The sequence below is a fragment of the Diabrotica undecimpunctata genome, chromosome 3, assembly GCF_040954645.1.
Source record: "Diabrotica undecimpunctata isolate CICGRU chromosome 3, icDiaUnde3, whole genome shotgun sequence".
NCBI classification, from domain to species: Eukaryota; Metazoa; Arthropoda; class Insecta; order Coleoptera; family Chrysomelidae; genus Diabrotica; species Diabrotica undecimpunctata.
In genome coordinates this window covers 69,410,145-69,436,375 of record NC_092805.1, presented here as the reverse complement: position 1 = coordinate 69,436,375, position 26,231 = coordinate 69,410,145, and the positions used below count along the sequence as shown (strand labels likewise).

Genomic DNA, 26,231 nt, shown 5'->3' with positions numbered 1-26,231 from the left:
ACGTTTCAGCTGTAACAGTTTCATTTTCTATGACCACTAGGTCCGTAGGTGCGGTCAAAAAAATACCACCCCACACCATAACGGATCCTCCACCAAAAATCCGGTGTGTGAGAAGTTACACTGAGCATATCGTTCGATGGGTGGTCGCAACACACGAACACGTCTGTTGTTATTGTACAAACAAAATCGGGATTCATCAGTAAATAGCACTCGTTCCCAGTCAGCCTCTAACCAATTAACGTGTTCTCTGGCAAAATGTAGTCTCCACCTTCGATACTCTGCAGTTAATAGAGGATCCCGGACGGCAATCCTAGGTGTTAAGTTGTATTCCCTAAGTGGCTGGCGAACAGTTTCAGTACTAATTTGTATAGCATGCACGTCTCGAAGCTGATTTTGTAGACTTCGATGTGTTACAAAACGTTGTCGAAGAGCAGAAATTCTTAAAAATCGATCTTGAATAGGGGTAGTTATCCGGTTTCGTCCTTGCCCTGGTCTGCGTGTAGGATCCCCTGTTTCGAGGAATCTTTCTAATACCCGTGAGACGGATATGTGGGACACATTAAACCGACAACCAATTCTCCGGTAACTCCAACCTTCTTCCGACAGTATCACTGCCTGGGCACATTCATCTTGGGTTAAATTACGTGATTGACGCTCCCTAATAAACACAATTAACAATAATCAACAATTAAACAGTAGCCGAATAAAATTCGTTGAACACTTGGAAATTAGTATATTTATAGAATAAGTACATTTTTTGCTTTTTTTTGTTTTGTTGCAAAAAAAAACTATAGCGATAAAACACAGTCAATAAATATAGAGTGTACGAATAGCATACACAAGGGGCTTGCAAAATATAACATTACAATGGAAATTTTTATTAACGCTAATAAAATATTTTAATATTTCAAAGTGGTGCGTTAATTTCTTGGAGAAGTGTATTATCTGTATAATGTAGAACATTTACTAATTGAGAATTATAATAATACGATAAACAGTATTTATTAAATACATCAAAACATACAACAAATTTGGTCAAATATCTTTATAAATATAAGTAAAGTTAGACGTCTTTTTTCTCTCTACACGTAATTTGACAGGTTAAGTCAAAATAAGAGATCTTTAAATAAAAGTTCAGGTCTGTATTTAATTTAAATACAGGCGGAATTTATTTTATTAAAGTAAGGTAATAAAGGACGCACAACTGCGTATGCGTATATGTCAAAATAAAGGTACTTTTATTAAATATAGGCCTTTCTCTATTTATTTTGTTAATTATAGCTTCCTTTGTTAGTCATAGTATGGCGCCATCTATTAGTTATATTGTGATTTAAAATTACAGAAAAACTGTTTTTAATGTCTTTCCGTACAATTTTTTGAAAATTATCTTACACAAACAGTCGTTCTGAAGTGTAGTCGTTTTGAAGTGATGCCCGTACAAACATTTCGGCGATTCATTTTTATTAATATAGATTGTTTTTCTGCGATTATAGCGCCATCTATTGCAAATGAAAAAAAAATCAGATAAACTTTGTTTACTTTTTCACGTTGAATCCGAATCTACAATTACAATGAGGTTTTCTATTTAAGGTTTCAAAGTTGCCCCCGCCACACTCCAGAGGGTGCTGGTGGGGGTCGTGTTTGATTATAGTTGATAGATTTTTGAAAAATGATAAAAACGTGTTTTTTAGTTTTCCAGTTAGAAGCGTATTTCTCGAGATAGACCGTTTCTAGTAAAATAAAAGTCACTTATTTTTTCATGAAGAACCCAAATGTGCGTAAAAAAGGTTGTTCCCATTTAAAGTTGCCCCCCGCCCCGTATATTTAGGTTAGGCCTAAACAAAGTTCACATCGGAATCCCCAATAAACGTATATATGACCACACATCTATTGAAAGAATATTAAAAGTTGTGAATGGTAATGGTATTGTGCATAGAGCGGACATAGGAATTTCCAATATATTTCTAATTTATTAGGTTTCCAATTTGCAAGTATATTACTGTCTGGCTTCTTGACAGTTATTTGAAGAATTGTATTCAGTTTCAAACTTTGTTTTACAGTGCCTATCTGTTCATATATTACCTACTTGGGTTTTATTTATTAAATAGTATTATTTATTTAGATAATATAGGGGAAACAGGATCTATTCATTATTTTGGTAAACATTTTTGGGCTTTTCAACCGTAGTTATTTTTATAGGTGGAATTTGCTGCTCCTGTTGGATACAAAGAACCCGAACAAGTCAAAAAGGAAGAAGAAGAAATGGCCATAGATCCTGCAGATTTAATGCCAGAACCTTCTGGATTTGTAGCATTTAGAGGTGCAGGAAATCGACTTGATGGCAAAAAGCGTAAAGATACTTCCGGAGCTGATAGTTCAGTGGCTAAACCAACTTATGTGAGAGGAATTCCAGATTATGATTACCAAATAGGCAACTTAACATTCATCAGGAGAATGGTATTGTATCTATTTTATGTTATAGCATGTTCAGATATAAACGCGTTTGCAAACTAAAAATAACTAGAGAATTGATTAAACTAATCAGAAACAGAAATTAAATATTGAGCTATAAACGCTTTTGTAAACTAAAAACAACTATAGAGAATTGACAAACGTCAACTTTTTTGTCAAATAATCAAAGACGGACGTTAGAATTTTTATTAATTGAATGCCAAACTTCAAGTTTAGTATTTATTTAATTTATTCATCAAAATGAGCTTACACTCGAACAAAATTATTATGACTAAATAGGTATTTTCAATACCTTTCAAATGAGGTATCACTTGCCATAAGGTCCTATTTAAAATTATCTGTCACATTGGCGCTGTAACGTCATCCATCACTATTACGTCATCTGTTATGATTAGTTGAGAAGCCTACGTCTGTTTATTATCTCCCTCCAAATTTCACTATTATAACAATAACCGTTCAAAAGATACGAGGTAGGAACGGACTTTTGACTAGGACTGTATATATATATATATATATATATATATATATATATATATATATATATATATATATATATATATATATATATAGAAAGCATCGAGAAAAGGAGTACGACCGATAATTCAATATAAATTAAGGAACACTCGAAGAGTGGTGGGTTTTTTCGGTCAAAAGGTGGAGAAAAAAGACAAAGAAGTTGGCTACTTCATCTATTTATTTAAAGACTTTTCGCTCTTTAATCAGAAAGCATCATCAGTTCATCTAAAAAGAACATCATGAAAAACCAACATCCATAGAAAAGTCGATATACACGTGTTACCTCAAAAAGACATGTAGCAGTCAATGTTATAATGTGTAAAGAAGCTTAAAATATTGGACATTAAATGGTTAGGTTGTATTCAATTAATTGTTTATACAACCTAACCATTTAATGTCTAATTGATATTTATTTATGCATACCATTTCCAAGAATTCTCTTTTACTTAATTGGTTTTCACGTCTTAATATCTTAGTTTCATTGAAATTAAATGAATGATTCTTATTAATTGCATAATCAATTAATGCACACGTATTTTTATTATTTCTAAAGTCACTTTTATGTGATGTTAGTCTGCCTATTAGATTTCTAGATATGTGTCCGATGTATGACTTATCACAATTTTCGCATGGTATTCTATAAACTACATTTGAGCTTTCCATAATGTCCGTTATGCGATTTGTTAATATCTGTAAGTCATTCAGATTATCGGCAAAAACTATAGTGTCATCTGCATATCTAATGTTATTCAACCATTCACCGTTTATTAGTATTTCTTTCGCACAACCGTCTAAAGCTTCCTTAAATACCCATTCAGAATAAATATTGAACAACAATGGAGACAAAATACAGCCCTATCGTACTCCACCTTCTATTGCAATTTTATCAGTTAACAGGTCTTCTATTTTGATTTTGGCCGTTTGATTGTAGTAAATGTTTCTGATAATTCTAAGATCCTTGTTCTCAATTCCAATTTCTTGCATTAGAGTCATTAATTTGTCATGTTTTACTCTGTCAAATGCCTTCTGGTAATCTATAAAGCATACGTATATGTCACAATTCACATCCCTGCATCTCTGAAATAGCACCAAAAGCCATAGAAATTAAAAAAAAAGACCAATATGATGATGGCATACAGTTACCTTTGTTATGGTGACCTCTCATAAAGAAAATGTCGTACGCTCCACCCGCCTATCAATATTCTTCTGTTTAGAAATGTTCGCAACAACCTCCGCGCCAATCCTCACGCTAACACCCATGCCAACCTCCACCCAAACTACGTCACCATCAACGGTATAAATGAACCTTCCTCTGTTCCCAGTACCAGTAATGCATTGGTTAGTGATCAGTGTAGTAGTATCTGGGGGCTTGGGAGACTGATACCTCGGGTGCCCCGATGAAGACATCAAAGAGGATGTTGGGTGTAATATTTATTCTTGTAATAGTATTAATATTAGCTCTAGTTTTAATTATACTAAACGCGGAAGTCTTTCGGAACCACTATCTACTAGAAACTACATTCAACAGCAAAAGAAAATATATAGAAAGGAAAGAGAACATAAAGAAATAATTAAAATTTTTAAACCAAGGGAAGAATCAACGAAAATAAGATACATAGAGGAGCTAGAGGAAGAGATGGACAATGAACATTAAACAACATAAACAATGGAAGAAGAGTGGGTAAGATTTAAAAATGCGATGTACCTGTATACACACACACACATACACATTATATATTATATATATAAATATATATATATTATATGTGATTGTATACAGGATGTATGATTACAACTGACCAGTTACGCACTAAATCGTTAATATTATTGGCTTTGCAGTTGGATAAGGAAAAAAAGAAGACCATTAGAGTGTTCTTATTTAAACCAATGCATTATATTTCGTTTCATAGTCATGAAAATCATCAGATGCTAGGCTATAATTACAATATTAGTGAAGAAAACAATCCAGAAATTAAAAATATTATATTACATACTTTACAGAAAATGGATTGATGATGTTGAATCAAATAAATTTTTCCGCTTCATGGTTATAGAAAATATAGAAAAAACTCGTTACAGGATAAAAACACAACATGTATATTTTCGAAAATATATCAGGACAGTTTAAAATTCTTGGTTGACTATATTGTTATTTATTAACTCTTTTGGTTACTATAATTTTCTAAAAGCTCAGTTTTATTTAATTTTGCCATCTGCCATCTGTCAAAAATCACAGGGGAAACATAGAAGCTAGAGTTTTAGATTGAAATCTTTGTATTTTCATAACATTAGATTTGCTAGGAGAAGAATGTTACGAATTCCGTGGACCGACCACAGGATAAATATTTCAATTTTAAATGAGCTAAAAGTCAGCAAACGGTTATCCATTAAAATCCATCTCCAACAATTAAATTTAATTTTGTTTTATTTTATTTTAATTAAATTCGTTTTTATAGAATACTGACAGTTAATATTACTAATTAACAATATAGTTTCGAACAAAAACTGGTTACTAAATATTTTTGTATTAAAAATTAATGTATGCGACCGTCTCCAATAAAGGTTTGATCGAGATTATAATCTAAATCTTTTCGTCGTCCTCAAATATTGCTTTCGCCAACAAACAATCTCTTCTGTATCGTTCAATATATGTTTTTTTCTTTGATTTTCACAGCAAAAACCGATTTCTTTAAGTAATTTCCATAACTTGTTTCGGCCAAAGTGAGTAGAATTATCTCTTATTGTCTTCAATATTGTATCCAATATAGGAATCTCCTTTTTTAAATAGAACGAAGCTATAAAAGTCATCAATTTCCATTGGTTGTTTTCCTTCATGCCTTTCGGACTTGTATCCTTTTTTCACTTACAAATCTGTAAATGGTTCCTTTACTAACACCCGTTATACCGGAGCACACAGTCACTACATTATAACCCTTGTTAAAAGTTGTTGATGAACAAGTAAGTCATAAACATTTAACACAATAGTTTTTTCTCTCAGAGAATACGCGCCGTTTTTTAGCGTAGCAGCAACAAGTTAAAACGATGATACCATTTTAATGCATGGCCTGAACTGCTAACTGGTAACACGGACTTATCAAATTTATCAAATTCTTTATTAATAAAGGATTATTCCCTAATGAGACAAAGTATTCTATGAATGTAATTGTATAGATATGCTTTATAAATCCAAAAATAGTACGACTATTAAAAGCGAACAGTTGCTTCGTGAAAAGATTAAATAACGGAACGAAAATACAGGTAATTATCTGCATAAGATACAACTTTTACAAATTCGTGCTTTCTATTTTCTTATTATTATTAGTGTTAAGAGTTTTTAATTTCATGGGGTCTTTCATTTTAAAGTAGGTGTATGTAACTAAACAAATTAATCTCTTATTGGTTTCAACTACATCCGTACGGCAATGGTTTATGGCCTTGACGACAACCCTTGATCCAAGAACGATTAACTAAAATGATAGATTCTGTTCTATGGTCTAATGTAAGAAAAATGCTTGGGTTGAATGTGACGTAGGCTGGAGATTCGTGGTTGACATTTCTTATTATTTTCTATAGAATAGTTGTGTGTGCTGCCCATTTTTTTTGTTGTACTAGCGATTTAACGGCCATAAGACTATTTAATTATTGTTTATTGTTTCTATTTATTTCGATCTTCTTGTTTATAAAAATGGGTGGTAATAGATGTGCCATATATGGTTGTGACAATAATTTTAAGAGTGTAAAAACTAAGGACATGCCTATTATTTTTCACAGTTTTCCAAAAGGAAAGCATTTAGTGTCGAAAACTATAAGATATGAATGGGTTAATGGATCCAGAAGAGCCTCAAGAGAGGCAAGAGAGAGAAGATCTTCAAAATGAATTATTAGGTAAAATGCATTAAGCAATAAAATGCCTATAATAATTTTTAATGTAAATAATTATTTTAGGTTTACCTACTAAACGCCTTTTAAAGAAAACTGCAGTTCCAATACTTTGTTGACATACCTTTTGTCTCTATTAGTGAAGGTAGATTAGATATTAGAAACAGAAAGCAATTTGTAGCAAAAATTACAAAGGTTGATTCAAATATTTTGAATATTACATCTAATCAACATTATTGGTTTCTAAAAACCCTCGAAATATGCAACAGAGAATTCAAATTAACAACCATACCTTTGAGCAAGTCAAAGAATTTACATATCTTGGATCGCTAGTAAACGCGACAAGGAACGAAATAAAAAGACGCATAGCAATAGCAAACAGAACTGTTCACGGTCTCCAGAAACATTTAAAAAATAAAAATATAAAACGTGCAACAAAGCTTAATATATACAAGACATTAATAAGACCGGTTTTAATATATGGGGCTGAAACGTGGACCTTGTTTCAAAATGATGAAAGACTTCTTGGTATTTTTGAGAGAAAAATTCTTAGAAAGATTTTTGGGGCCCTAAATGAAAATGGGCTATGGCATCGAAGATACAACTTTGAACTATATCAGTTATACACCGATCCAGATATTGTGAAATTCGTTAAAGTGCAGAGACTTAGATGGGCTGGACACATTGTTAGGATGTCAGATCACGAATACACGAAGAGATTAACATTTTCAAAACCAGAGGGCACAAGAAGCAGAGGACGACCACGAATGAGATGGATGGATGATGTGGAAGAAGACCTACAGATTCTAGTTAGAAGATGGAGGGAAGTTGCCAGGAATCGACTTCTTTGTGGGCAGGCCAAGATCCACAACAGATTGTCGCGCCCCTTATGATGATGATCTAATCAACATACTATTACTTAATCTGAAATAATTTTTGAAAAAGCTGGTGACAATATAGATTCAATGCCTGAAGTAGATTTGAAGCAAAATAAAACGAATTATTAAACAAGTATGAAAAATTAATAGCAGATCATTTCAATTTGAAGAAAAAGAGTAAAATGAAAATAAAAGGTTTAACAAGTCAGTTGACGTACTGCAAATAAAAAAATATGAATGTTCAGAAAAAATCAAAGAAATCTGAAATAGCTGAAAATTTGTTAAATAAAGTGCTAACCACAAACCAAATTGCACTTTTCTCTGAAAATCAGAAGAGAGTTTGTCGGGCTACAGAAGAAATATCTAGAACTTTTACTGTGAGGTACTACAGTAAGAAATGTTACCTCTTTTTAAAAAATTCTTTGCATTATCACCTACCTGCTTTATCATCTTTAAGAAAATGGGCTTCCAAGATTAGTGTTCGTAAAGGCCTCTTGAAGGACGTTAATGATGAAATTAGGTGGAGAAAATTTTACGACAGTTGTGCTGCAATTCGATGAAGTGAAAATAAAATCTGTTGAAGAATATGATGTCACTAAAGATAGAATTTTGGGTCCACACAGACAAATGCAGGTAGTTATGGTTAGAGGTCTTTTTGCTTCTTTGAAAAAATCTATATCAATTTTGACCAAAAAATGACAGCTGGAATGTTAATAGAAATAATTAAGGAACTTCGTAACATTTCAGATAACGTTGTTACGTAAATTATTTTTTTTATTACATCATCGAAGCTATAAGTAAATAGATTGAGTGTTAAATATGTGAGAGAAAAGCTGTCCTATTGCAACCCTCCTATTATATTTTTTACATTAGATCGTGTATTTAATTTATTAAGTCTGTTGGCCATATGCCCCAGTCAAGGAAGAAAAAAAGCTGAAAAAATCTTGTAGAGACATTTGGAGGTTCTAAATGGTATATCAAAGGTAGCTGATGAAAAATCCGTGAAGTCCTACAGCTGATTTTGCATTGTTGTTTTTTAAACAATCTTAAAAAGTGAAAAAAAAATTTTTTTTGTCTATAAAACGTTTCTTACACATTCTAGCGACAAATGATTCAAATAAAACACACTATTTTTGTAGTATTTTGTAAACGTTAATAACTTTGTTTTTTACATAATGACATGTAATATTACTACTAAGCATGTGACATAAAAATGTCAAATTTATTATAAATATTTATTGTTGTTCTGAAGCTATTTTCTTGTGGCATCCTAATTCAATTATAAATCATCCTAAAACAAAGAAAACCAAACTGCCGAAATTACCAGAAGAATAAGGTTAGCGTGGGCAGGATTTGGAAAACTGAGTTGGATCTTGAAAAGCCCTAAAATAGAACAGTATTTGAAAACCAGAATTTACGATCAGTGTATCCTCCCTATACTCACGTATGGTTCACAGACGTGGACACTCACCAAGTCCAATATGGATAAAATAGTAAAAGAACAAAGAGCGATGGAAAGATCAATGCTCGGGGCGAGACTTATAGACAAAAAAAAAACAAAAAAATGGATTAGAATCAAAACGAAAGTAAAAGACGCAGGAGAACATGCTGCCAAATTAAAATGGAGCTTCGCAGGACACAATGCCCGACTGAAGAGATAACCACGAAATACAACAGTGGAGGCCATGGTTAGGAAAAAGAAGCAGAGGAAGACCACAAATGAGATGGGCTGATGATATTAAGAAGATCGGAGGACACAACTTGGAGCAAGTGGCGCAAAATAGAGGACACTGGATTGATTTGGGGGAGGCCTATGTCCAAAGTTGGTACTTAAGGCTGAAGAAGAAGAAGAATCCTAATTCAATTACCATTTTTAATGGAAAAAAGTCACAATTTAAGTTTCAGACAAGTTTGTTTTTGACGTTTCGATGTTCACTTCGGAAATCGTTGTCAAAATACAAAATATTAATAAATAAAACAAATTTTGTTTTTTGTTTCTTGGCGCAAAATTCGTCTAATAATTTAAATTTTATCTGACTCATTCATATTGAAAATTCAGACATACCTTATACATTTTAAAGTGGTGACTTTAAAATGATAATGACAATAAAAAATTTAAATTATAAGAATTTTTTACCAAGTAACAAAAAACAAAATTTGTTTAATTCATTTTGAGAACGATGTCCGAAGTGAAAATCGAAGCGTCAAAAATAAACTTAAATTGTGGCTTATTCCCGTTAAAAATAGTAATGGAAATATTTATTGGCTAAAAAACCAGCCTTTTTCAAAATGTTTTTAATAACTAATTTAATAACATCTTTTTATGCGATTTTATTAAGATTTTTTTAATAAACCTTAGAAATGAAGCCTCAACGAATCAATTGGAATTTTCAAATACCTCTAGAGTGACTGTTTGGGCAAGTACAGTTATGAGTACAAGTACAGTTTGAGCAGTTATATTACATGTCATGCAAAAAAAAAACAAAAGTTATTAACATTTATAATGACTGCAAAAATCAGGGTTTTATAAAATTATCTCAGATATTTCTTTATGGATTTTAATTTGGAAACTCTCAAAATAGCATAAAAGAACATTTTATGATCTACAACTTTTTCTTGAACTATTTTTTTATAAAATGTATAAATATTTATAGTGAAAAACTATTTTTTTTACTTTTTACGATTTAAAAAAAAACAAATCAAAATTTTCTGTAAGTCTTCACTTAATTCATCATGGGTCAATCATGTGTTTCATATATCCATCTTGTCACATGTCTCCCTCATATATATTTTAGAATCTGTAAATACCAGTATAAGATTGTTTCAGCTTTTTTTTTTCTTGACTGGGGTAGACCAGTCAAAAGTAAAAAACTGAACTGAATTCACGTAAAAATATTATACAAATATTTAAAAATACACAAATATTTTCTCAAACTACTAACTGCTCAAAATTCTGGCAGTTAATAAGTTATTAAACTGTGCCAAATTTAAAACAGATCGACCAAATAGTTTATAATTTATTCAATTTGTTTATTCAACCAACTGTAGTTGGTTGTTACCTCTCAGGGCATAAGGTTCCCTTTTTCGAGCTGGGAAATCGTATGTTCCCTTAAAAAATATAATCCTGTATCATCAACCTAGTATCTTATTAATTATAATGTTAGGTACTCAAATTATGTAATTTAAGGGTCATCTGTCCTTACTATGTGGCTATTTCTAAATACTATTTAGACGTTTTTTACTGAGGATGATCTGATAGGATCGAAAACGTTATAAAAAATTTATAAATCCATTTTGCATCATTTTTAAAAATTAATAATAAAATTTTATTCCATTTTATAAAAAGTTTTTACTTCATTGTAAGTTTTTTTAAACTATGCTATGCAGCCAACCACTGGGAATTTCCCTTTTAAATTTCAAAATTGTGTATTATTTATATAAATATATAATAATTATTATAAATTTATAAAATATATTTAATTCTGTTATTTTATAGCTTTTTTTGCTACAAAATAATTCCTTTTATTATAATTTCATTTAATGAAGATAAGTGGCTAAGAAGTATAAACAATATTTTTTTTATGATTGTTGTATGTTTTTTCGAAATACCATCACTTTAAAGACTTGAAACTTTTTACCCCTTCCCGGTTTATACCACTTATTATTTTACTACTACCACTACATTAAATTTATTTAAATCTTCGTTTAGAATCTGTTTAATTTTCAGCTCTTAATGTTATTAAACAGACATATTAAAAAAACGTTGTCTTGGTTCCTATTTGTCATAGAAGGTTTTGTTGTTTTTTGAAAAGTGTGATTTTTCACGAGCTTTTCTTTGAGGCTACTTACAAGCGTGCGACATGAAAAATATCAAAGTAATTATAAATGTTTATAAGCTAAAAAGTCATCCCTTTTTCAAACTGATTTTTAGTAACAAATTTAATAAAATGATGCATTTTTTTTTAAATACATACCTTAAAAATGAACCTTTTTATAATCGAGTTCGATTTACAGAATACCTCTAGAGTGACTGTCTGGGCGAGTAATCGCTCTTCAAGATAAACAAATTGAATAATACAAACGATTTGGTTGATCTATGTGAAATTTAGCACACTTTCATAATTTATTAATTACATAATGTCATTATGCAAAAACAAAGTTATTAACATTTATAAATTACTGCAAAATTAAGGGTTTTTAGACACAATTAAGTAGTAGTCTTTCAATGATTTTGGTCATACCGACATAACAAGCTTATCAGTCGATAGGATGATGTTTTATTTGGATGTTTGCTCGGTTTGTGAATCATTATTATTTGCGCAAATTTCCATGTGATTGGGAAATATATAAGTCGGAATGCACTATTGTATATTGTAGTTAACATGACCAATGCTCTTCTCGGAAGATTTTTCAGTATTAATCCTGTTATTAGGTCAAATCTCGATCGGCCGCCTTCGATGAGTTTCGGAAAGTTTCGTTCTAATCATAACTATAACACTTAAATTATAATAATTGTTTTTTGTTTTTTACTGGGAGGTTAAGTATTTTCTAAATAGTTAGGACAATATAAATTTGTTTATGAAAAGTAAAGTAAATAAGCAGGTAAATTTAAGTATCTAATAAAAAATGAATATTTTAAACAATCTAATCTGCAGTTGGTTTAAAACACCTTTTTCAGAGCACCAAAATCAAGAAAGATTAGAAATTATTGTAATGTGCTGGCCTTTGCCAAATTTACAAATTTTATTTAGAAAATCACTTTTTTTTGGCCTTATCTACTGCTTTCAAATTTGAAGCAAAATGTTTGGGTGAGTCAGGAATATTCAGATTTGAAAAATTTATCAGCTAGTGTCAAAAAACATGAATCTTCGAAAGAACATTTAAATAATTGCTTAGGTTTAAAAAGATTAGAAAAAAATACGCAAACTATTGACAGTGCTTTAGGTGGACATATTACTTTATCCAATAAGTTATATAATGAAGAAGTTAAAAAAAAGAAGATTTTTATTATCATATTTAATCGATGTTACGATTATTTTAGCAAAACAAGAACTTGCATTTCGAGGTCGGGATGAGAGCCATAATTATAGATTTAAAGATATAAAGAAATTTTTAATTTAACAGTTAATTGCGATCAGGAAATCCAGGATCATATTAAAAAAATAGAAAGGGTGTTTACGGGATTGTCAGATTACGGGATTGTCAGAAACAATTCAAAATTATTTAATAGATTATCTTTTTTGATTGAATCTAATGAATCTTAATTTTTTTCTATACCTGCGGACGATACTACTGATATTACCAGAAAATCACAGTGTTTGTGATTTTCCCCTCACACTCCCTCTAAGGGAAAAATTCACTCATCCCAGATACCTACGGTATCAAAAGGATTGAGCTCTGGTGCGACTCCTTTCGTGTTATCGAGCCCTAGGTGACTTGGTATGTTGAAGTATCCCCCAAAAATTTTCGTACACATCTGGACGTCGCGAGGAGTACAGCTTTCTGCATGGTCTTATAGAGATTTTCATTTAGACCCAGCTGTTTTATGTTCTCTAGGAGGTTTTTGGGAATAACACCAGTAGTAGATAAAATAATAGATACTGTCTGGGCACTTTCCATTCTCCATTGTCTCCTGATTTGTATTTCTAGATCTCTGTACTTGGCGATCTTTTCGTTGTATTTAACACGTAAATTATTGGTGTTGGGTATCGCCATATCAATAAGTGTTGTTTGCCTAGTAATTTTAATAACTAGTATGAGATCCGGTCTATTATGCTCCACTGGTTGGTCTGTAAGCACAGTGCGGTCCCAGTATAGTTTGTAGTTGTCATTTTCAAGCATTCTGTCAGGGACGTATTGATAATAAGGAAGATGGTCGGTTTGGAGAAGTCCCAGTTTGTCAGCTAGTTCTTGGCGGATAATCTTTCCTACTGAGTCATGGCGTTCTTTATAATCAGTACCGACAAATGCCTGGCAGTCACCGGTAAGATGTTGGATGGTTTCTTGGGCTTGGCATCCATATCGGCATTTGTCATTTTGGACTTGAGGATCTTTAACAATATATTTCAGGTAATTTTTAGTTGGTATAACCTGATCCTGAATGGCAAGTAGGAATCCCTCAGTCTCGGGAAACATCTTTCCTGATGGCAACCAGTAGTTCGACGCTGTATTGTCGATATATTCTTGGCTGATCTCATTGAGATGTCGCCCATGCAGAGGTTTACTCATCCAGGTGCGCATTTTTTCTTGCTGGGTTAGGTGGTTTATGCGTATTTCTTGTTCCCTCAGTTTAAGCGGCGTTGTATCATCTACTGCGCAAATTGCCCGATATAAAGTAGATGTTTCAGCATGTACCTGAAAATAAGTTCTTAAATTAGCAATTTGTTTATCCAATTGCTCACCTATATCCATAAGTCCTCTTCCCCCTTGATACCGCGGTAATGTTGTTCTCTCTACTGCGCTGCGTGGATGATGTTTTTGTGACCTTGTGAGAAGTGTTCTTACTTTCCGCTAAATACCCTCTATATCCGTTTTTGACCACTTTATAATACCAAATGAGTAGCTAAGCGCGGAACAGGTGTACGTACTTAATGCCTTAAACACATTTTTACTATTAAGATATGACCAATTTAGTTGTCTTACTCTTCGCACGAACTCCGAAGTTAGTTCAGTTTTCATTTGTTTGTGGTTAATTTTCCGCGCTTGTTTTACTCCGAGATATTTGTACATATCATTTTCACCCATTGCCTCGATGTTTTGGCCATCTTGCATATCGAAACCTCCGGGCTGAACCTTTCCTCTGACTATATTTAGTATACGGCACTTGTCTAGTCCAAAATTCATACTGATATCATTTGAGAACGTTTCTACAGTTTTTAACATCTGATCTAGGTGGTTTCGAGTGGAAGCTATTAATTTCAAATCATCCATGTACAACAGATGATTAAGCTTCGCCACGACAGTATTGTTATTTTTGATGCTAAATCCTGAGTCATTGGAGTTCAGTAGCTGAGATAGTGGGTTCATCGCTAAACAGAACCAAAGTGGACTCAACGAGTCCGCCTGGAAAAGGCCCCGGTTAATTGGGATATCTTCAGTTTCGATATTGGTTTCACCAAGTATTTGAAGGTGAATTTTAGTCTTCCACTCTGCCATTATATTCTTTAAAAAGGTCACTAGATTATCATCGACTTTATATATTTTCAATATATCTACAAGCCATTCATGCGGCACTGAATCAAAGGCCTTCTGGTAGTTAACGAAGGCAGTAAAAAGGTTCCTTTTTTTGGTGTATGCCTGGTTAGAAATTACTGAGTCGATAATAAGTTGTTCTTTACAGCCCATGGAGCCCTTAGCGCATCCTTTCTGTTGAGGCTCTATGATATTGTTTAGATCACAGTGTTGGTAAATACGCCGGGCTACACAGGATGTGACTAATTTGTACAAAGTTGGAAGACAAGTAATTGGGCGGTACTTGGCTGGATCTTGGGTGTTATTTTGATCCTTTGGTATTAGGTAAGTGGTTCCCTATGTAAGAAATAATGGTGTTTCCTGCTGATTAGAGTAACATGATTAATCAATACTGACAAACACTCATGAACGCTCCAAAACTTCTTTAACCAGAAGTTCTGAACTCCGTCTGGTCCAGGAGATTTCCAGTTATGAAGCTCTTTGATAGTATTTGAGACTTCTTCGGTAGTGAAGGATTCGTAAGGAATATTATTGTAATGTTGACAGTTGTTCGTTGGGTCTTCAATCGATCCAGCATTGGTGTTATGAGTAGCTGGCGTTGAAAGTTGATGTCCCCAGAACTCCTGAATTTCTTCTTGGCTTGGGTATGATTTATTTTCATTTTCTGTAGTGGCAATAAGTTTCCTATAAAACGCCTTCTCTGCATGCTCAAAAAGTATATTGTCTCATTTTCGGTTGTTACTTACTTTGTATCTCCTTAGGCGGCCTGAATAAACGGAAAGTTTTTGTTTTAATGTGTCCAGGCATTGTTGCGGTGTGTTATTTTCTGGATCATGTTGTGAGTGTCTTAGAGTGTTCCGCAATATCTCTTCAGCTCTCTTGATGATTTTTCGACTTCTTATTCCTCGGATGTATTCCGTTATTTGTCCAATGTCCCTACGCAATGATTCAATTTTTCATGGTAGCCGTTTTTCCCAAGGTGCAATTCTGCTATCATTCCTTTCGATATTTGTACCCCGTCTTGCTCTGATCTTAATGCCCATTACATTAGCAATTGTTGTTGCTGCACAGTAAATCAGCGTATCCAAATATTCCAATTTATGAGCTTCTACGATGTAATTGGGTAGGACTTCAGTGTTCACAATTTGTAACAGCGCACCTAATTTCTTATAAGAGTTTATTTTTGGTAGCGGTGGTCTGCTAAGAGGGTTCGTCCCATTAAACTCTTGTACGGCACGTGCCATTTCACTTACCAGGTTATCATGCAACTCGTTATTGTCCTGCTGCGTATTAACAGGTTGAGTTTCTGGTATGAGAGGTTCAGGAGCCTGCTCATTGCGGATTTCATTAGGGATTTGATCTACAACTAGCTCTGGGTTATGAATCTCCCGTTTGACTTCGCTTCTGATGGTATCGCCTCTAGTCTCTAGGATAAGATTAGTTCTTATAATTACCCGGTATTGATTTTCTATTTTCTGTTCAGATCCTTGAATCTCTGGGTACTCCCTGCAAAATTCGGCATACAGATGTTGTCGTTAGCCGATCGTTTCTTGACCGAGGTTCGTCACCTTGTAATAGAATCGCAAAATGTTTTCATTTATAGACACAGTCCATTTCATGCGCTGCCTCGGTCGTCCCGCTTGAGTGAGCGTTGGCTGATGTTCCAGCGCAGCACCTTCAGCGAGTAGAGCTCCTGCTGTTGTTTGGCTCGCTTGTGGTTCTTGTTGTCGTTGGGCTGTAGCTGATTGTATGACAGGGGCCCGCCTCCTCAACACCCTGCCACCGACGTCCCGCATGCTGTCACGTCCAGCGCCGGCCCCAGACGTGCCCCGGCGATCCCCAGGCAGCGACCTTAAACATAAATCATTATTCACCATTTTCATGGGTTTGCATTTTATAACTACTGCCAGGTGTCATTTTTTGTTCCACGGCAAGTATCCCTGCTACCCTCTGGGTATCGGTGCTAAGGATACCCTGATAGAAGAACTGACAAAAACTCCAACAGGAGATTATTATTATTATTAATTAGATTATTATTAGAAATTGTAGGATATTTTTTGCAACGGTTACATCAATTCCTGGTTTTTTTAATCAATCGGCGAAAAGAACATTTATTCTGAATTCAATTCTAAATCGAAGTATCCCAACAAATTGTGAAACTTTTTTTTTTAATTGTCGTATTGCCAGATTCCAGTAAGAGCCTAAGAAGGTATCCATTGAATTCTGGCAGGCAACGGTGGGGGAAATCTTTTTTGGACATCTAACGTCTCGGACCAAGACACCCTGGCATCTTTCGGCCTAGTAGGATACTAAGCTAGAAGACCCCAGGGTAGTGCCAAATTAACCGTGTTCCGGCTAAAACCTGAACCACCGTTCCAGAGAGGTGGTCTTGCCACACGATGAACAACTAAAATAAAAAACTAAAGACTTATAAATAACCATACCTATTACCGTAAATCAGAAAATATTTCAACCTTTAAGCCATAAACTAATAAATCTGTGGTACTAAGGCAGAACCAGATATGTAAAAAAAGTCGAATCTTCGATTTTTATGCCAATATATCGGGTTTTTAACACATAATACAGCGGCAAAACCCTATATGTACATTAATATTCTAAATTTTAGGATCATAAAAAGTAATAATCCGACATGTCCTTATCTGTGAAATTGGTCGATGGCATAACCCAATATGTGAGCGTATCGATCTTTGGCAGCTTTTGAGTAAGCATCAATCACAGGGCGAATACCGATAAGTCTGACTTATTGGGTTATGGCAACTACTTTATAGGCCTCTCAAGGCGCCGCGTTCCCCGTCTCCGCCAGTAGCAGACAAGCGACCGTTTGTGACGCGCGTAGTTATTACCATTCGGTTTCAACTTTACTGTTGAAACTACTGGTGATTTCGTTTTGAAAATCATAATTAACAATGTACACAAACAGTAGAGCATCAAAAATGCTTTCTATGTGTTTAACAGGTAAGTTATTTTTAACATGTTTACAATTTCTGTCGTTTAGTTGTACTTGTAATTAAATGAATTTCCGAAATCCTTTTTTCACAAATAATTATTTTATTTCTGTACGTTAAAATGAATTCAAGTGAAATCTTGGTTATTTATATAGGTATCCACTGTATTAATATTATCGATAGATAGTTTAGTTTTACCTACAGGGGCGATCAAATTAGCTATTTTGATGTATCTATTCTCGATTGTCTAAAATAATAGTATTTCTTTTTATTCTAGATCGAAGTGAACTGGATGCTAATACAATAGCGAGAACTGATCATACGAACGAAATAGAGCCGACTATACCTGTCTTATATGAGCAGATTATTAATAACAACGTATCTGATGAAGATCCGACCACATCACGTAGATGTGAGAATTTTAATGATATAATTTCTGAACACAGTGATAGTTGTTTTATTCCGATCTTCAAAGAAACAACGACTTCATACGTTAACAGCATTGAAGACATGCTATGCGATTTCTCATCAGATAACTCTATGATAGATAAAGACTATGTCCCATTGCCAGAAGAGAATTCTTCTTTTTCGAGTATTGAAAATGCGCAAATTGAAGATGTAGAAAATATTGACTGTCCAGTAGAAAATATTCAGAAACGAAAGAAGAGAAAATAGAATACACGAAAACAACAGAAAGAATTACGCGATCATGGTAAAGAGACAAAGACTAGAAAAGGTAAAGTTATTCCAGCGAAAGAATTTAAGATGATTGACAAATGTTGCAATAAAATGTGCGTTGACAAAATTAGTCAAGAACAACAAAAGACTTTTCATGATAAGTTTTACGAATGTTCAAAAAGGGAACAAAACCAAATTTTGATTGGAGGCATAACTGTTTCTAAGAAAAGTTGTGAAAGAATAGGTCGTAGTAAAACAGGTTTCACACACGATCGACAAGTTACTGCTGCATATAATTTAAAAATAGATGAGCATTCTCAATTAATTTGTAAAAAAATGTTTCAGTCCGTTTATGGGGTAACGAAATTTAAAATTGACTATTTAGTTGAAAAATTGAAACACTCTACGGTACCAGTTGTATCAATTGACGATCACAGAGGTCGCCATGAGCCAACAAACAAAAAAGTTGACGACCGCAAGTGTATGCTAGAACATATAGAAAAATATCCCAAGTATGATAGTCATTATTCTCGAAGAGATTCCCAGAAGAAGTATCTTCAGAGCCACTTAAATATTCGTATACTCTATAATGAATTTAAAAAAGAACATCAAAATGCAGCCTCATATGATCTCTTTAGAGAAGTGTTAAGTCAACAGGGTACGCATTCAAACAACCGCATGTTGATACGTGCAAAACCTGCGATGCATATATTATGTAAATAAAGTGTACCTTGGATCCAGATGAGAAAAATCGATTGACCATGGAACATAATAAACACAAAGATATGGCTGATGTAGCATACAAATCCAAAGACATGGACAAAGAAAAGGCTAAGCAAGATTCATTAATGAGGGTTTTAGTGTTTGACTTACAGGAAGTCCTGGACACGCCTTCATTGACAGCCAATGTCTCCTTTTATAAACGTCTTCTATCAACATATAATTTAACCATTAGAGACTGTGTCTCAAGTGGAGGTGCCACTCACTGCTACATGTGGCACGAAGCAGTAGGGAAAAGGGGATCCGAGGATATTGCTTCTTGTGTTCTCAAAAAACTTGAAAGTTTGCCCGATAATGTTACTCACGTTGTTACCTATTCAGATACATGCGGTGGACAAAATAGAAACGTCAATATGTGTTGCATGTTTTCAATGTTTGTCAGCAAAAGCAATCACGTCAACTGCATAGATCAGAAGTTCTTGTTGCCTGGACATACGCATCTTGAATGTGACGTGGATCATGCTCGTATCGAAAGAGCTAAAAAACCACCCAGATCCCGATTATGGTGCCTAGGGACTGGTATCAGTTTGTCCGTACAATGAGAGTTAAAAAACCATTCGAGGTTCATGAAATGACCCAAAACGACTTTATGTCCTTTTCTACCATTGTTCAGGAGCATTTTATTCGCAGAAATATTGATACAGATGGAAATAAAGTGAACTGGCTCGAAATTAAATGGTTAAGGTACGAGAAAACTTTCGGCCTTGTTCAATTTAAAACCTCACTACTTGATGATGACAATTTTCGAACACTCGACTTACGGCGATCAAGACGTGGCAAGCGGCCTACCCCTTTTTTGACAAAATGTTACGACGGCCCACTACCCATTAACCCCCTAAAAAAGAAGGACATACTAAGTCTTCTGCCGATAATTCACCCCGACTGTCATAATTTTTATTTGAGTCTCAACGACAGCATCAACGTGCCAGAGCTTCTTGATAATGAGGAAGAAGACTAATGTGTTTTTTTTTATTATTATTTTTTTATAAATAAAATATTGAAAAATGTATTGTAACATAAGGAAGACGACTAATTTGTTCTTTATTATTATTTTTTTATAAATAAAATATTGAAAAATTTATTGTAACATGTTTTATTTTTAATTTCACACAATCAATCAATATCGTAGGCAGTTTCTCACAGTATAAAAGCAAAGTAGATAGGTTGTAATAATAAACCTACGAAGGTATAAACCGATATGTCGTAAATTTTCTCCAAAATTTAGGGAGGCAAAGGCCGATATGTCCTAATTATTGAAATTCTAGTAAAAATAATAATAAAAAATTACAAAATTCTTAAAAGTATATTTCTTACACACATTGTCTTCCTAACAAAATAGTAAAATAAACCAAATCAAAATTACAATGACCTTACAAACTTTAAAATTGGTTTCCTGAATAATTAATTATTTAGACATATCTGGTTCTGCCTTAGTATAGTCGCCTCGTATTTCGGTGAGACTGTGTAAAAATATATTTATCTGTAATAAAAGCCGACAATAAAAAATAAAATAAAAGTACTCTACCAGGAGTAGTTATTAACTGCAAAATTATCAATGACTAAGATGTATAATAATACAAACTTTTAATATTCTCATCGATATTTACATTTAGATGAGCCTGGTAAAATATGTACAGTCGCTCAGATAAAGTTATCATCAATGCATTCTTTGCGTAAGATAACAATTTTTGCCTGAGCAACCGAAACCATAAAGTAGTTTATCCCAATAAATTTCGTTTCTACCGTCCAGTGGTTTACAATTGGGTAGGCAGGTATAATATTTTATATTATTTTAAACTTTATTTTTAAACGAAATATTGTTTATTTGGATGAAACCTGGTATGGTATTCATGACACCGTGAAAAAAGTTGGACGAATAATAACAAAAAGTGTTCTAATTCATTACCGCCCAATAAAGGACAGAATTATAATTTTACACTGCGGTGTAGAAAATAGATGCATCGACGATTTATTATTAATATCTGTAAAAAAAATAAAGACGTGAATCTAGATTATCATGAGGATAGGAGGGTTCAATTTGTGATATATATATATATATATATATATATATATATATATATATATATATATATATATATATATATATATATATATATATGTATATATATATATATATATATATATATATATATATATATATATATATATATGTATATATATATATATATATATATATATATATATATATATATATATATATATATATACATATATATCGCACAAGAAGTTCGAGCGTCAATTATAATGCTTTCAGCTATCAATATGATGGAAATGAAGTATAAAAAAAGTTCAACTCAGGAACCATAGATGTAAACGTTTAATGTTTTTTTTTGAAGAAAAAAACAGAAGTTAGTTTTTATAAAACTAACTTCTGCAGCTGAAGAGCCAGCGGAACCCTCTAATCAATTGGAATATCTTTACAAAGCCGTGTAGTAAAATGTAAGCGACATTTTCAATACCTCTCTGATGATACCATCCAAACATATGCTGAAACATGTTTATGAAGAATTGTGTTCTAAATTGTCTAAATCAGAAGCAATTGTAGAAACATGTTTATCAGAGTGTCCAAAGCAATCTGCTACAAGACTATAGGAGAAACATCTTACCTACATGACAGGACAGAGAATTATAATTTTACACTGCGGTGGAGAAAATAGATGGATCGATGATGTATTATTAATACCTACAAAAAAATATTAAAGGAACCTCTTCTTCCGAGATTACCTAAATATAGTGTGATTATCATGGACAACGTATCATATTATTCAAGATTAATGAGAAAATTCCAAATATTACTTGAAACAAATTACAAATTCAAGAATTTGTTTGAGAAAGATTTGTACTTTGAAGCATCATATAGTAAAAGGGAATTGTTGGAGGTTGTTGACAGTAGACAGTACCAGAAGGAATATGTTGTTGATAACTGTACTCGCAGTAATGGGCATACCGTGCTTGGTATGCCCAGTATTACAATTACTTCCTCCTTACTATTGTAAATTGAACCCAATAGAGTTAATATGGACACAACTTAAAGGTAATAGAAGAAGAAGAAACGTGGCTCCTAAATTTTTGTCTACTGCTCTCCAGTTAATTAGAAGAGAAGTCACAAAGATCACAGCAACCAACTGGAAAAGTGTAATCAAACATGTAATCGCAGTGGAAAATGACTATGTTAAATATTTACCAGCATTAACCAAATGAACTATAAATATAGAAGATACAACTGATACTAGTGATAACAGTGATTATAAGTAGATTATTAAGTTCTTATTTCCAACTAGGTGTTAGTTGAAACCTTTATTTTTATTGTAATTGTACAAATCCTCGTTTTGCTTATATATCTTTGAAAATAGAGTACAAATAGACTTCATGATAGAACAAAAACATACAACATAATTTAATTTAAAATAATCAAAGTACAGGTTAGGTTATTATAAAATACCTGCTAGATATATAAAAAAGATGTTCATAAAAGTTTTAGACCTATTACCCATTTTTAAATTATTGAGATACTAAGTCTTCTCTCACACGGTGTCAAACCAAAGTTGTTAATAGAATACGCTGTATATAATTTAAAAAATTAATTCTTTTTTTTTTTATTACAATAACTAAGTTATCAGGGATAAAATGTGATCATAAGTTTTAAAACTTATGAGCAGTTGTGTTATTAAAACGTTTGTATACTAAAATACTTGTACATAAAAAATTTATTTAATTGTATGTGATAATTACTTTTATTAACAATTTTTTATAGGTATTGTTATTTTACAATAAGTTCTATTTAGCCGAGTCGATTAGTGTTATCACTTCCTAGATATATCACAGAAGTTAACAACACCAATATTTTTTATTTAAACTTTATAGAAAATGAAACTTTTTCTTAAATAAAAATAAAAACTTTTATTTAATTAAAAATTAGATATCTACGCTACTGTTCAATAAAGTAGTGGTAACTCTAACAGTGTTGCCATTTTAGTAGTATTTTACTCCTCTGGTTCCTGTAAATTTTCTCACGAAATTACGTGTCGACTATACCACAGAAATAATAACCATAAATTTCAGATCCCTGGTTCAATTTCCTCCTCTGTCCTTCTGCTCATATTTCTTGATCACCTCAGAAATCAGACAGTGTACTTCTCTCCATTCTTTCTTTCCTCTCAACATTATGTTTACCATGTTTCTTTCAACCAGCCCGAAACCCATTCGCCTGTCGAAATCTCCCCTCTTATCTGCCCGTTTCTGGCAGTTAAAAATGTGGGCGGGAGCGTCCGGTACCCCACAACCAGTACAGTCTGCCGAGGCAGATTTGCCTATATTTGTGAAGGTGCCAAAAGTGCCATGTCCGGTCAGAAACTGTGTCAGGAAGTAGTCTAGTTTCCTGAACTTACATTCCCACCACGGCCTCAGATCGGGAATAAGCTCCTTCGTCCATCTTGCCTTTCCGCTATCATTCGCCCATTCTCTTTGTCACTCTACTATCGTTCGTTCTCTCTCATTCTCATCTACATTTCCATCCATCTTTCTCGCATACACCCTCGCTCGCTCTTTGCACAACAAAACGATCGGTATCACCGCTCCAATGACATATAGAGCCTCATTTGAAACCGTCCTATATGCGCTAGATACCCTGAGGATCATTCGCCTTTGCGAAGTCTCCATCAGCTTAGCGTATTTCGCAGTGTTCAGTACGCTACACCACACGGGGTCAGCGTAGGTTTCCACCGACTGGAAAACTCCATTTAGCACCCTTTTTTTGGTGCTACCTGGGCCTCCAATATTTGGCATCAGCCGTATCAACACCTCCAGATTTTGGTTCGCCTTCTCTACCGTCTTTTGGATGTGTACTCCCAATCTTAGTCCTTCCAACAACCAGACTCTCAGATACTTAATCGATTTAATCGGTGCAACAGATGGACTTCAAAGTCGAAAATTGTAAGCGTTCTTAATTCAAAATGGAATGGGTTAATTTCAGTTTTCAATCAAATTATCGAAGACGAAAATTCGGGAGCCGAATCTATAAATGGTGCTCGAGGATAGTTACAATATTTAAAAAATTTTAAGTTTGCTTTTCTTCTTTGCCTTTATAACGAAATATTTAATATGACTGACTAGTCAATTTAATATTTTACCCTTTATGTATGGCAACATTGTAATAAAAGTTTGCCTGTCATTTTACGTCAACTGTCCGAAGACATATCCTCCAGTTTTTCTTTTTGGAAGTCAATTTAATGGACAAATACACTCATTTAAATCGATTGATTCCATATCACTGATCCAAATGAAATAATCAATTATCTAACTGAATTTACACAATTTACAGCTCAAGGTTGGATCTGAGATAATCATTCTACAACATCTGAGAAACATTTATAAATAATAGATACTAGAATCATAGGAAAGTTCAAAGGCGAGGATGTGCTCCAATAATCCTACTAATACAAACTGACTTTGCTTTTTATTTAAGTGTGTCCAGTTCCCGGTGCGCGAATCTTAAGGAATAACCGTGTTTTTCGCACGGGTAGTTGTACGTAGCGTGCTCGAGATTCGCAAACCATCGGCGCTATTTGTTTTCTCTCCATATGTAAAAACTAAAAATATTGTTCACTATAAGACATTACAATAGAGTATCTACATAATAATCAAATTTTTGTATTTTAATTGTAATTTTTTTTTCTAATCGGACAATTATGTCTCATTTTTCATAGGTACTATACGACTATAAAATTTGAAAAGTAAATTTTGTTTTAATTAATGCAGTTTTATTTTGTTAATAATCTGCATATGAATATTTTGTGGTTAAATATTTGCTATGAGCACGCATGCTTGATTGTATATTAATTTTCAGCCACTGCCAGTCAGTCAAATGTAACGAACGTAGCAACAAATAATTACTAAATTTACTAGACAGTTGGGACTGGGATCATCGAACCGAGTATACCATTCGTTAATAATAGCTGAAATCAACCTACCGTCGCATAATTTTTTGATTCAAAAAGAAGAAAAAGTAAATAATTTCGAATCCAGCCGGTATAGGAATATTTAATTAAAAAAAAGAAAATTTTCATATTTATCGGATCTATTCTTTGTAAAGATGAAGCCTTCAGGGCTCTGAAACTTTTTTTTATAAAAAGCTCGCTATGATATTATTGACCACACCCCACAATTAAATTTTTTTAAGTGATATTCTAAGCTCCACACGTTTTGTTGATAAATTCTGTAATTAATAGATATATTAATAAAGGAAAATTTATTTATTTTATGTAGCCACGAATTGCATACGACTATCATTATCTTGTCTCTTTTTAGATCAAGCAGAAATCTAATGATAATACAGAGGACAGCGAGTTCAAAGCATTTAGTGGAGCAGGATTTAGTTTAAAATCAAGAACATAAAACCAATAGAGGAATTGCTGTGATATTTATATTTTGTTTTGGTTTTATTTTAATAAATAAATTATTCAAATCATGAATGTGTCATTCATTTAATTGTTTAACTACTAAGGTCTGTTAGCTTCAAAAACTAGTTAACTTTAGAAATAAAAGAAGAACTGTCACACTTTAACCTACATTAGCTTGTCAAATTTACCTCTTAAAATACTAGTAGACAACAAAAAAACCCAATTCCTCTCCTAGCAAGTAATGTAGTGCCTATAAGCCCCCTTTTTTAAAGTTTTATGTTTGTTTTGTACTGTTAATTGTGTTCTGTTTACTAATTACAACTCAAAGAAATTGCACACCCATAAAATAGTACAAGTACTTTCATTCATTGTCATATAACTGTCCTCTTTCTTTATAAAATTTTCAATAATTTAACACACATTTCAAAATGTTACTCTTTAATAAATATAAA

The 26,231-nt window shown here is 33.0% G+C and overlaps 1 protein-coding gene across 1 annotated transcript in view; it reads left to right on the top strand.

Annotated features, from left to right (window-relative positions):
* Ufd1 (ubiquitin fusion-degradation 1-like) overlaps positions 1 to 25,851 on the top strand; it is a 42,409-nt gene extending 16,558 nt beyond the window's left edge. The window contains exons 5-6 of the mRNA XM_072526048.1: positions 2,200 to 2,457; positions 25,688 to 25,851. Of these exons, the coding sequence (XP_072382149.1) occupies positions 2,200 to 2,457; positions 25,688 to 25,774 (345 nt within the window). The 3' untranslated portion in view covers positions 25,775 to 25,851. The remainder of the gene's footprint in view (positions 1 to 2,199; positions 2,458 to 25,687) is intronic.
* Positions 25,852 to 26,231: the final 380 nt, after the last annotated feature.